The sequence below is a fragment of the Catharus ustulatus genome, chromosome 22 (assembly GCF_009819885.2).
Source record: "Catharus ustulatus isolate bCatUst1 chromosome 22, bCatUst1.pri.v2, whole genome shotgun sequence".
Classification (NCBI taxonomy): Eukaryota; Metazoa; Chordata; class Aves; order Passeriformes; family Turdidae; genus Catharus; species Catharus ustulatus.
Window position 1 is genome coordinate 8,296,163 of NC_046242.1, and position 13,670 is coordinate 8,309,832.

The 13,670-nt window shown below is 42.2% G+C and overlaps 1 protein-coding gene across 1 annotated transcript in view; it reads right to left on the reverse strand.

The window, feature by feature from the left end:
* CASTOR2 (cytosolic arginine sensor for mTORC1 subunit 2) overlaps window positions 1-13,670 on the reverse strand; it is a 119,691-nt gene that overhangs the window by 48,420 nt on the left and 57,601 nt on the right. The window contains exon 2 of the mRNA XM_033078606.2: window positions 8,092-8,162. Within this exon, the coding sequence (XP_032934497.1) occupies window positions 8,092-8,162 (71 nt within the window). The remainder of the gene's footprint in view (window positions 1-8,091; window positions 8,163-13,670) is intronic.

Below are 13,670 nucleotides of genomic sequence, written 5' to 3' on the forward strand. Positions count from 1 at the left end.
TGAGCAAATGGGATCCACAGCCCAAAATAATGCAGGATTTTGTCTCTGATAGTCCAGTAACAGGAATTGCAGAAATCAGCACATTTCCCACTTCCTGACAAAAAAAAAAAAAAAAAAAAACAAAAAAACCCAAACAAAAACTTTTCCAGTGTTTCAAAAACTCCTGGCAAAGGCTTTGCAAGCTGGGGGTGGAGAGGACCTAGCCCAGACAGTCAAAGGCAATGCTGCCAGCTCTGGTTACTGCCAGCAAGGGCACACAGGTAGTGCACTCCACTGAAAAGCCAAACCCACAGAAATAAAAGAACATCCAAACAAGAACCAATGCAGTTGGACTCACATTTACAATTCCTTCTGCATTTTCAAACAGAATAGCAATAAAAAACCCAAAAAACCTCAAAACAAACAAAACAGAAAAAAACAAACCAACAAAAAAACAACAAAAAACCAAACAAAGAATATATTTTTAAAGACAGCGTTTCAGACAAGATTTCATTGGACTGACAGAGTAGCACAAATAATTACAATTCAAACAAGATCTGAAGATGGAGCCACTAAATTCCTAACTGTATGACTGTAACCTTGATGTTGTAAATCTTAATCCTGTGCAAGATTAAATTTAACATAAGAGATTTTTAAAACATTATGCAACTTTTCCCATAAAGGGTACTTTTTCCCACCACAATCTCCAATCTGTTTCACTACAGACCTGATTGGTTCCTTAGGCTGCAAGTGCACTCATTGTAAAAGGGAATCCTGAGGGGTCCCTCAACTATAATTATTTACAATGGCCCTTGCCTGTTACATTATCACAGCATTTCCACATGTTTACTAATGAATCTTTACAAGACCTGTTATGAGGTGATTTAATTGGATTATCCCTGTTTCTGAGATGAGGAAACTGAGACACAATGAGAGACTTGTCCAAGGTCAAACAGAAAAGCCTGCAGCAGACCTATGAACTTCACCACTGTCCTCTGGTTCCCTGCGCATTCACCTTGAAATTGCAACAGTAAAGCTGGTCCTTGAGAAAGCTTTGCTTGCTCTTGGAGAAGCCCCTCCACAAACCCAAGATGAATGTGACTGTCAGGCCAAAAACCTGAAGAAGATGATGGCTGGCCAGTGTGTCACCATCAGCTTAATACTTCATGCATTGAAAAATACCATCCCCACTTTGTTTTAACTGCAGAAGAATTTGCTCAAAGCATCTAGAAATTTTCCTCAAAAGAGAACTGTTAGTTTGGAGTCATGCACAACATCAGTCTGCATTTCTAGATTCAGATGGAAGAATTTCAAGTTATTCCGGTGAGAACCTAACAACTAGACATATTGCACCAGGATTACAAGTTACCATTGATCCTTCATTAGCTCTGGAATTTTGTACCTTGAAAGCTGGAAAAGACTGATCACTGGTACCAGGAGAAAATAAAGTTAAGTTTTTGGGCACAAAACCTGCAACCTCTACCTGAGAGTCTCTGTCTGGGTACAGAGAGGATTTGTTTGGTTTTTCAATCTCACTTGATCAGGTGAATCCTCCAAGCCCATCAGAAATTTTCTCACCTTGATGAATGACTGCTGATCCTTGGGAAACCTGAGGCCTCTCCTGCACTTGTGAGAACATCTGGCAAACCTACTTAGAGACTAACCCTGGGGAGTGCTGCACACTGCAGTTTTGCAATGATTACCACAAAAGAGAGGTTTTCTCTGTTTGCAGATGATGAGGAAACTGTTTTTTCCATGGGTTACTGAAGATTCCATTTCTAGACTGAGGCCACAGCATTTATGACATGCCAAGGTAAAGGAAATCCACTTCCTTATCCAGGTCACGAAGTTGAGAAAAGTATGGCTTAAATGTAAATTAGATTCACAGCTAGCAAAGATTGGGAACTGATGGTTGAATGTTTTCAGCCATTGGAAAGGGACTCATTTTGCTGCTTGCACCACTGATTCCTCAGCTTTCCTTGTGCTTCACTTCTCAGCCTATGACAGGGGGCAACAGCACTTACCCATGTCTCACAAGGTGCTCCATATAAAATTCACTTAAAAAATGGGGAAAGATGACAAACCACAGTCTCACCTGCACTCACAATATAAAAGTGCTTCAAAAGCTCTTAGAGCATGTGTTCAGCCTTGGCCCTTCCTTGCACATTTAGCACTCTAGCATGTCTCCTCACAGCTGGCAGACTATAGCAGCTCCAGTACAAACAAGGCAAGCCATCCTCTCCTCTTAAGCCCACCCTTCAGAAAAAACCCAGTAACCAGTGGAAGAACAAGCACATGATCAAATGCTCTCTAGTGAAAAAAAGTTAAGGAGGGCTGCTACTTTTCTGTTGAGCTGCATCCTGACCTTAGAGAGCAACTTAAAATTTCAAAGAATTGTTCCATTGTTTCAGTCAGAAAAGCTTTGCAGGTCCTGAATTTATGAGAGGAGTTGATAAAAATGAGCCCTGGTATCTATTCTGCTCATTTGTCTTGGACTTTGAAAAGTACTAGGAAGCAGCCAAGCTGTAATAAATCTAAAGGAAGAAATCATGGTCAGTAGAGTGGTTCAGGAAGAGAAGTCTTGGCTTTCTCACCACTGGCTGTGAAACAAAAATAGATATCAATACACACCCATCTGCTGGAAGAAACAGTGAAAAATATGTATTGCTTATGCAGTACTTCTTTAAATAGGAGTGAGCAGAGAAACTGAACCAAAAGACTTCATGTGGCAGGTTACAAACATAAGGAATATATGCTGTCAAAATTTGCAAACCCACTCACATACAAGCTCGAAGAAGTGCTCCATTCCCCATGTGATGTAAAGCAGACCTTGGAATATGAGATATTTCTCATTTTCCTCCCTTCCCCCAAAAGCTTTAACCACCAAACCCTACTGCCTCTTAGCAGAGGGCAGAAATCCCACATCATCACAGCCCCCCAAAACGTTTATTGATCTGTACCAGCAAAGACCCATTGCAGGAAAAGCCTCCCCAACCAAGCACATATTTCTAATAAGGCAATAGTCCAAATTTGAATTTGAACTTAGGTCATTAATACCACATTACTTAAAAACCTAAAAACCCCAGACAAAGCACAGTCTAGCCAATACAAAGATCAGAAGAGAGTGATTGTACAAGTGTTTAGTAGAGAAAAACATGTTCTGCTTAGCAACCACAGGCACTCCTGGCTGGCCAGGGAAGGAATCTTGCACTACAAATGTCAGCAAGCAACTTATGCCACTGTGCCTCAGATACAAAGGCCTACTCACTGGGCAATTAAAAATTAAAGAAAATACAGTTATTGAAGGAATATTCACTATTAGCTTGCTTCCCTCTGTATCTTTAAATAAAGATTGCTCCTAGCCAGATGGATTCTGTGCTTGGACTTATTTATAAGCTATTTTCTTACCCAGGTTGTATACAGGAAAAGAGAGAGGACACTGAAAGCAGTTTGCCATTTTGATGTTATTGAAACAGGAACTCTGTGCTTTACTAAAGTATATGATGGTCAGACAGGGCTGTCTGAGGGTGACAGTTATCAGAACAAAGCACTGCCAGCAAGATGTTTTTTTTTTTTCTTTTTATCTCTTTCTTATTAGAATGAAAATTTTTCTGCCACTGTAACTAGCTGAGATTTCTCAAATAGTTCCATTATTTTTAATGTACTGGACAATTGATTGTGAAGTATGAGCTGAGAATCTCCTCCTAGAAAATGAGTTCATGAATGGATTTCTGGCCTTAGAGAAATTACTAGCTGTATCAGGCAGCCAGAGAAGGTTTAAGGAAGGACTATCATGCTCATCTCGCAGATGAATCTCAGTGTGAGGAGACCAAGAGTCTTGTTCTGTGTTCACAAAGTGGATCTGCACCTCAGAAGGACGTTTCTCACTGCTGCTTCAGTACTGAAATGAAATGGCTTTTCCTCTCTGGTTCTGATCCAGAAGAGATCAGCCAGGACCTAAGGTCTGCTGACTGCAATAATCTACAAGAAATGGGCTTACCAGTTTCTAGGAGAAAGAAGACCAGAGTATACATGAAGGTGATGTGTTTCCCCCATCCCAAATTTCCCTGAACCTAGAATATGCATGTTTACCAAATTGAAAATCACAGTGATTCACTCCTCCCTTGACCCTAGCACTTGATTTTTTTTCCCTTCTTCAGCATCTTCAAACTTCACTGTATACATGAAAGATTGCATGCAAGGGACACCAACCAAGTGCCAAGGTCGAGAAGCCAGTAACCTCACCTTGAAAATGTTAGCAACATGCTGCTTTACAATAATCCACCTTCAGGACAGCTTCACCTGGGTGACAGACTGTCCCAGGTCCCATTTATGCAGATGTTCCCAGTGCACATAAACAGGGTTTCCAAGGTGATGGCTACCTCCAGGTGTGATGGCATGTGTTTCCTTTCAGTGTGTAAAAGCTAAAACCTTTGATGAACAGAGACTATTGGGACCAGCAAGACCACAGGCTAGAAGCTCTGTTCATGCAGCTGCCCAGAGATGCAAGTCTGTCCTTGCTGCTCTCTGAAAAAGGGACAGACTATGCAGAGAACACGGGGCTACGGCATATCTGCATATGCACAAACAGCTCCTGCTTTCAGCCAAACTTTGGAAAAAAGCAAACCAGCCAAACAAATATTCCTGTATTTCAGGGAGCAGCAGCCACTCCACCTTTCTGCCATGTGCTGATGGTGCAGCAGGGGGATAAATGCCAGACCATCCATGGCTGTCCAAGCATCCCACCAGCTGAGACATTTGTCTTCATGCAGGAGGGCCCATGGCCAAACTTTTCCTGATAGTTCATCCCAGTACTAGCCAGGAAAAGAGCTTTCTATGCACAGTTCCCTGTGTTACTTGCTGAATAAAATTCTTCCTCATTAGCAGGCCAAAGCCCATGAAACAGCTACTAGAACAAAAAAGGTTCTGTGCAAATATAATCTCCACCTCACCAGCAGGGAATTAAAGCCAAGAATTAGGCTGTAGCCATTCCCTTTCAGCAGGATGAATGCTTAAGCAGGTTACAGCCTTGCACTGTGGACATTTTCTGAGGAGAAGAAATAACAACTTATTTACCAGCCCGACTCACTGCTCTCAGTGGAACAAGCCTAGGGATTACTTTTTGACAAAGCCAGTTAAGAATGATTACTGCATATCAGTATATTTTAAGTGTTAACCTCAAGGACTGATGGAAGTGCCAGTATTTCTTCAGCCTGCTCTTTTCCCATCAGCAGTATTTGTGATGTGCAGGAGAAAGGCCAGCTAACAGAACAACCTTCTCACTGCTGCTGCAGCAAAAATTCATACAGGTGCCTGAGAAAGAAAGGTTGTCATTTTCCACACAGAAAAACCTGTCCTTCAGAGACTTCCATTGAGTTTGTTAAGCACTGCAAGAAAAAAAGTTACCTGGAAAGAAAAAGGAAATCATTTACTAGTGGACTCGCCATCTGAATTGCACATCAAAGGTTCAGATTTACCCTGCAATTCCTGAGCTGAATTTGGGACTTCACTACTCAGGACAAGAGGCAGCTGATGCACTCGAGGCAGACACAATTGGTGCTGCTTTGCAAGAAGGTGGGATGTGCAACTCAGAGATTTTGAATCTGCTCATGTGCTGATTAAGCCCATGTGCTGATTACAGGCTATACAATGGAAAAGTGAAGTTTCTCTTGCTGAGACATTTCTAGCTAGACTGTCACTTCTCCCAGACCAGACTATGAAAAACTCTCACCACACTGAATTGAAGAGCAGGGATGGAACTACACACAGAGTTAACCCTGAGATGAAGCTGTGGATATGGTGGCAACAATTCAGAATGAAGAACACTAGCTGGACACAAACCTGAAGGATATGGAGGCTGTGGTAGAGGAATCAGCAGGATGTGCTATATGGATGTGGTGTATACAGGTCTCACCAGCAGATCATCACTTACAGGGGAAAGCACAGGAAAGGTGACAAAGCCAGCAGCTCTGTGACTAACTACCCAAGCTGGGTTTTGCACCTGTGGTTTCCACACCACACTATAGCAGAGGATGGCCTTAGCACACTCCCTCCTTCCCATGCACTGCCTGGAAGTTGATCTCTCCTGCAAAGCCCTGCTTTACCATCCCAACTGCACATATATTTGAAAAAAACAGGGTTGTTTTATGCCCAAACCACAGCCACAGAAGACACAAACAGAGGGGACTGTTGTTTTGAATTGCAGCAGCACTACCTGGGTCACAGAGATAACCTGGCCACCAGTGGGACATGCAGCTTCTTGAGGACAGTGGTTGTGCCAGACCTGAGATTTGCTCCAAGCACAACCAATGGTGCACAGTGCAACAGTCCCTCAGTATGGATGAGCAAGAAAACTGCTGGAGCTCACCTTTGTTTCAAGCTGGTATAATTTCCAGAGAGATAAACAGCAGTGTGGCTGCTGGAGGCTGTACAGGGGCTGCTGCAATTCAACTTGTCCCCAGTGACTGAACTGAAAAATTTGTGTCATGCCAACTGGGCAGAGAAATGAGTGCCATGGATGTGAGACACAGACATGATGCTGGAGATGAGCGTGCCCCTGGCATATCCCACCTGAACCCACAGGTTCAGTGACACAGACTCCCCCAAGAATGAGAATCTCTGGGTTTCTAGCTCTGCCATGTGCTATGTCCTTTGGAAAATAACCCAGAAACTTTCTCCTCCTTTAGTGAGCCTTCACTTAAAATGAAGCTTAGAGGGAGGCTCTGCATCTTACTGTTATGGCAAAACCAAGTTAGAATTGATTCTTCTCAGATGTCACGAATAACAAAAAAGCTGAAACTAACAATAGTAGTAAAATTCTTGTGCATATACGCCTTAAAAATTATGACAAGGGACACCCTGGCAGGAGAACCCTATGTCACCTCTTCTGGGATCAAAAAGTACATGGCATAGACTTTAAATCAAACCTCAAAAATCCCAAATTATAAACAGATATAGCTGTAAAGATCCATTCAGCATTCTCAGCCTAGTGATTGATTTACTAAAATCTTCAGGTATCACTGTGCTGGTCTAAAATGTAGCTTGCTCTATCACATGTTTGTGAGTACTCCTGAAGCAGAAAAGGGCCAACTTCAACAAGGCTACTGATCATAAAACTCTGTACTAAATAAAGATAGTGTAGTTTCAAGTTTTCTCCTTGTGGTTTGGATACTACAAAACCATTGAATATTACAGTGTCACAAGAAGGTTCTCAAGAGTTAATTCCTATTCAGGAATGAAATCCTATTTCTTCATATTTTAATGTATTTTCTCTGACCTCAAAATGTGTAGATTTTAATTCCAAACACAGAAAGAATGAATGAACAAAAATAATAATAGAAAATAATAATAGAAAATAATAATAGCTGCCCAACACTTCCTCATTCCCCCACCTCAGTAACACAAAACCTCCACACATGATAAAAGTTATTGCAAACTATTTCCATCTACAAAGCCAAACCATTCTCTACACCAGCTCTTGCACAATGCCAAGAATGTGCAGCTCTCAAGCATATGCCAACCATTTTCTGTGACACACGACCAACTCCAACTTTGACCCTGTCAGCCACCCCAGGCAAAGATGGCACACCTAGTGCAGGGAGAGCTGGCTGTAAGAAAGGGGGACAAACTACAGCTTATGGTGATGAGCCAAAGGAGCCAGATCACAACTCCACAGCATTGTGGTGGCTGCAGAGATGGTACACACTATTCATGTTCAAGTGCTCCTTTCAAAGGTAGAGGTTGGCAGAAGCTGGAAATGCAAGATGTGGTAGGTGGCCTTATGGAGGCTTGGGGACACAGGCCAGCTCATTTTAATGCAATCGTACGCAGATGGTTTTGCTTTTTCAAACCTGCTTAAACTACTCTTTAAGACTTATGTGTGATCCCCTCCCAACATTCAAATATATTCATATTCCATTGTCTGAATTGCCTTGTACAGCATGGCAGCAGAGACAGTGTGCTTAAGTGATCAAAGCACCTTTCAGAGCTGTACTACCAGCACTGACAACAGACTTGTTTTACAAACATTTTGGTTTACAATCTCAGTGAGATGACACGTTTGCCTTGTCCACCCCCATGCTGGATACCAAAGTGGCTCATGCTGCCACTTACCTAGAAAGCCCTCTTCATCCACAATGATGGTGTAGTCCTCAGGGGTTTCTGTGAGGCTGAAGAACTTGCACCTGGCAAAGGCAAACAGCAGGAGAACAGGATTAGCACCTGGACTGAGCAGAGCCTTGTCTTCCACCTGAAAGGGAAGTCCTTTCCAGTCCAAGCTGTGCTGAAGGAAAGAGTCAAAGTCTGATGTTTATGGAGAGGCCTGAGGCATTAACAGACCTGGATTTTATTTCTGGGTAGCTCATACTGTGTGACCCATATTCCCTGCTGCCTGCCTATTCACAATGAAGCCAGTAAAACTCTTATTATTTTTATTACTTAGTTCTTAGTTACTTTTCTTAATTACCATATCCCTTAAGGCTTCCCATCACATCCAGGACCTGCTGTCTTGCATGGACACAGGGCAAAAAACTGCTCACTGACTGCTCACTCCAGCACCCTCCAAAAGCACTTCCATGGTTCATGCATGCACCTTTCTGCCCACTGAAGTTTCTTGCTTTATCAAGGTTTCACATCTAACCTCTAAACCAAGCCCCAGTAACTCTTCTTGCTCCTTCAGAGGCTTTTGCCACCAGCAGACAGCATCCCAATTTCCTGTGCTGGTCCTCTCCCCTTCCTAGGGTGCTCCTGGTGAAGAAGAATGGCAGCAGCCATCAAGCCAATGGACACAAGGCTGAGCTCTTCCTCCACCTGAGCCCCTGTGGCCTCTGTTCTGCTCCCTCTTCTGACATCACAGGTCAGTGTGCAGGACAGGACCCCCAGCCTGCTCACCATTTAACAAAATGTCACCTCTAATAGGAGATACAAATCAAATGTGACATGGGATTCTTCCACTGCAGACACACAAACAAAAAAAGCTTCAGCCTTAAGGCTTAGCACCACATAGAGTTGAGAAGGGTTTTTTTTTCTTTGCCACACCAACATATGTACATCAACAACTACTGAAAAAATCCAACTTCTATGCAGTTGGTCCCCAACAACGGCAGGAAGGTTAGTATGACATTTTGCAAGCTCATGTTCAACTTCAGCTGAGCATCAGCACAGTGCTGGTCAGCATCTTCAACACCCACAGGGCTCCAGGAGAATGCCAGAGCACATGGGCTGACTGTGTTTGTTGCCTAAAACCAAGAGAAATTTTTCCCTGTAAACTGGGTGCATCAGGAAGAGCATGTGTCTTTAAGAACCAAAGAGGAGGATTTCAAGTCACACAACAATACTCTCAAATTTATCTGAGACAACCTACAGAAAATATTTTAAATATTGGGAAAAGTGAAATTGTTCTCCATACCCCCAAATTTCACAGCATTTTCACAGTGTAATTTCTGCACAAAGCACAGTTCAGCAGGATTCAAGAACCAGGAATTACCAAGGTTTCTCAGCACTGCTGAGCCTCTGGGTCCAAAGTCTTCAAGACTTCTGAAAGTCTGGAACCCCATATTGGTGGCTCAAGAAACCAAAAAATGAAAGCATTCACTTCATAATGAATCAGATAAAAACCTGGCTTCAGCATTATTTTGACTGAAAAGAACAAACACAGCAGCTATCCCCTCCAAAAGCAACAGGGGGAAAAATGAGATGGATGCTGTCCTCCTCATCACCTCATTAGAAAACTGAGAGGATACAACACAGTTAAATTAGTGGTGTGCCATGCAACCAACAGGATTTCATGTACATGGAAAGTATTTGACAACCTGCCTTTAGAGACCTGTCCTGTTTTCCTGGAAGCATCCACCACAACGATCAAGCACAACACTTCCTCCTAGCACAGACATATCATCATAAAATACAGACATGGCCCCACCACAATAGAAACCACAACTTAATTATTTTGTGTCATTGATAATAGCTGCTGTGACAGCCACATTTACCAACTCGACTCTCTCCAGGAATAGTGCCAAAAGAAGCAGAAAATAGCAGCAGCTCAATTTTTTACTGTCAGTTCTAAATTGTACGAGGCTGCTACCAGTGCAAGGGGTAATACAGGCTGGGCACAAAGGACTTCTGGGATGCTGCCTCAGGTGGGTTCCAGGAGGCAGAAGTATTTGTTGCAGTGGATGAATTCCCTAGAGAAGCCACTGAAATAAAACTCTTCGCTACTACTGCCTGACCGAGTCACATGCATGCTGACTAGGGAGAAACTAGAGGTTCTAAAGGAAAAAACATTAATATTAAAAACTTAACCTTTCCTGATCTGTGATGGCATTTATGGGAAAATTTTTCACTAGAACAGTAATAGGTGTCCGTGTGCACACACTGACCCCAGCAGAAGAAGAATGATTGTGACAGATGCCAGTTTCTGGACACACATCTAAATATGCTGATATTTAAGCATATTTATTTTATTTATTTTATTAAATCCCATAATTACTGCCTCAGAACTCATGTCAAAATCTCGTATCTCCATATACCATCTCAAAGTCCAATCTCCAAATCAGTGTAAAAGGCCAGGACCACAGAGCCATCTGAATTTAAAAGTGAAGTCTTTCACCAGCACAGAAAAGACCAGTGGTTCTTGCGGTATACATTCAAGCCAATGATGCATTCTTCTCCCAGAGGAAATCTAAACATGAAAAATTGGAACTGCAAATCTTATGTGATAGGAAAAAGGAACTCAGTGTCATCTCTCTCTCCCACATTACACTACACTTGCTTCTTCCATTCAAGTTATTTCAATAATTTCTATTTCCTCTTAAACTAGTGTTCGATAAGCTGAATGCCAACAGCAACTTCTATTATCACACTAAAGCCAAGAAAGGAAAAGAATTGCCCTTTAATAAATGTGAGACATCAGGCAAACAGTATTTCTCTAAGTACATGTGGAAACTGTATCTGTAGGAAGACAGTATTTTTAGTTTCCTAATAGCCAAACCTTGGATGGATTATTTTGGATTTCTGCCTTCTCAGTGTTTAAGCACATTTCCACTTAAGCACTGTTGCTGACTTTGACTGCCTGACAACATATGCCTTTTTCTGGCAATGCCACAAATGTAGACCAATCTATTATTAGATTAGATCTTTGGAACTGCAAAGCATACACTGTGTATGGAAGAAATACTCAAGCTTGCACAGAGCAGGAAAGTGCCTATGGGATGCAGCAACAGCATCATTTCAGTTTGCAAACAGTGCTCCAGTCTCCATGGGAGAAGTGAGCAGAAAGTGAAGTGGTCGGCTGTGCTCGCAGGTCCTTACTAGAAGTGTCTCCTCCACTCATCTGGTCTTCTAGGTCTGCTGAGATCACAGGAGTGGTGACACTGGGATAAATGTGACTTTTATTTGCTCTGGGTCACACACAGAACACAAGTTTCTGGGAATACTGCTGTGGATCATTTGAAAGTTCAGTACAGACAATGGTCTCCTTAAAGACCACAAATCCTACCTTGTTATTCATAAAGAAACTGCTTAATTAATTGTTATCTCATGTTGTAACCCACTACCCTACTGTTTTAAGAATGGTATGTCCCTTTAACCCTATAACCCCTGCAAGACCAATGGACTGACCCCTGCGATGGGATTGGCCTGAAGCCAAGGCTGACCCCGCCCCTTTCCTGACCCTTAAAAACTTGTGCCGGGGTTTGGAACTTCCTCTTTATCCTCATCTCCCGCTGTGACCACATGGAAGCCTAAGAATAAAACAGGATACCAACCCTGGGATAAAGAGCCTCTAATATCTTTCTGTTCTACATGAAACAGCATCCCAGGCCAGCTCTGCAGGGTATTTGGGAAGCAGGCAGGCCCACAGGGTGCTGTTTCAATCTCAGTAGGGCAAAGTGCTGCAAAACTGCCCTATGGAAAAGGTTCATTCCAGTGCATGTGGGCAGCTGGTATAAACCACAGGCAAATGCCATTCAAATGCAAAGTCTGGAAGGAACACAGAAGTTTGCAAAGAAGTGATTGAGCTGAACAGAAATTTAGAAGCAGCAGCAGTAACAGCAAGTTCATCTGTGTGAATATGAAAGACATAATTTGTTGGGATTTTTCCCAGGCTGTCTTCTCATTTTAGATGAGGAGGGATTTGTACACTTCACTCTGTATGTTATCATGACAACATATATTCTTATTACAGAATAAGATTTATGCTAATTATTTAATTATTGATGATCTTTTGTGCAGTTTATAAATAATGACCAGAGGAAGATTCAATGCAACATTGTGTGAGACATATTTGGAGAGCAGTAAAGGACACCTGTGCTGTTAATGATGTAGAGGCCATACAGGACTACTGAAGGGTGAGCAAACCTGATGAGCACTCCCTGGCTCTCCAGTTCTCAGCTCATCCTTTTTTTTTTTTTTTTTTAAAAACCCAACAGACTGCCAACCAAAAACCCCTCCCTCCAAAACTGCCAGTTACACTGTTAAATCCAGAAACTCAGATTGAATGCTATACTCCATTCTGGTCCTCCTGGCCAGCCTAGGACTCAACTTCCATTTGTGATACAGATCTAAACCATCCCTGTTGGGAAGCATAGGGATATAAAACCAAAACAAACCTCATCATATTCACACTCATTGTGCTAATGGGAATTAAATGAGCATCTCAGGCACACTGCTCATGTTTTATTGCTGTTGTTCCTCCAGCATTTTTTTAAAGCAACATATCAGAAACAGCAGTGTCTCAGTTGGTGCAACATCACCCCAGGACAAGCCGCAGAGCAGTAGTAAAAACCTCTAAATCCCTAAATTTCATCAAAAATTATAAAAATTATTTTCATGAAACTACATCTGATGCATGGTACAGTGCTGCCTGGATAACTGTGTAAGTGCCCATCACTTCTTAAAGTCCTTTAATCTGTTCCTCTTGGTTTGACGCCCAGCCCCCCGAACCTTTAACAATATTGTTTACACATCTATCATTGTTAATGACAGGAAAGCAATTTTTCAAATCTCCACAGAGGGTCAGTGAGTGTTTATATTGAAATGGCAAGAGCTCTTTGCTTTGGGAGAGAATGCTGTGATCAAATCTCTGAAGGGGAAGTTGAAACAGTAAATGGAAAAGGTTTAGTTGTGTGCAGTGGCAAAGAGTATTCATTTATTATCTAACAATTAACTAATTGATCCAGACACACCTTTTCCTCTTCTCTCTTGCTATCCCTGTCTGCCAGCATTCTTGGAGGCCCCTCTATTGTGAGGCAACTTAGTCACACAAGAGATGCAAAAGCAATTCTTCCCGTTTGAACAAGCCCATCATTTATTTAAGCAGAAGGTAACTGTGCTTTAAAAACTTTGTACAGCAGTAACAATATCCCCTGATCACTGTCAGAGCTGAACTCATTTTCAGCACAAGAGAGAGGTGGAGTATAACACCGCATTTTTCTTAACCACAAAATTCTCTTCTACAACCCAAACTCTGAACTGAGAAACAAGTTACAGATGTGGGTGTGGGTTCTAAGGTTTACAGCTGAAAACAAAGAATGATCTAATGTACAACAAAGGCTTGTGAACATCACACCACCTGGACTCTGAAGGATTATCCTATCAGAGCAATGCAAACACTGAGAAAAGGATTGAGTCCCGTTTCATTTTCCCTTCCAAATCAGGCATTTTACTATCACTCCTTTAATGCCCTCTGCTGCAGA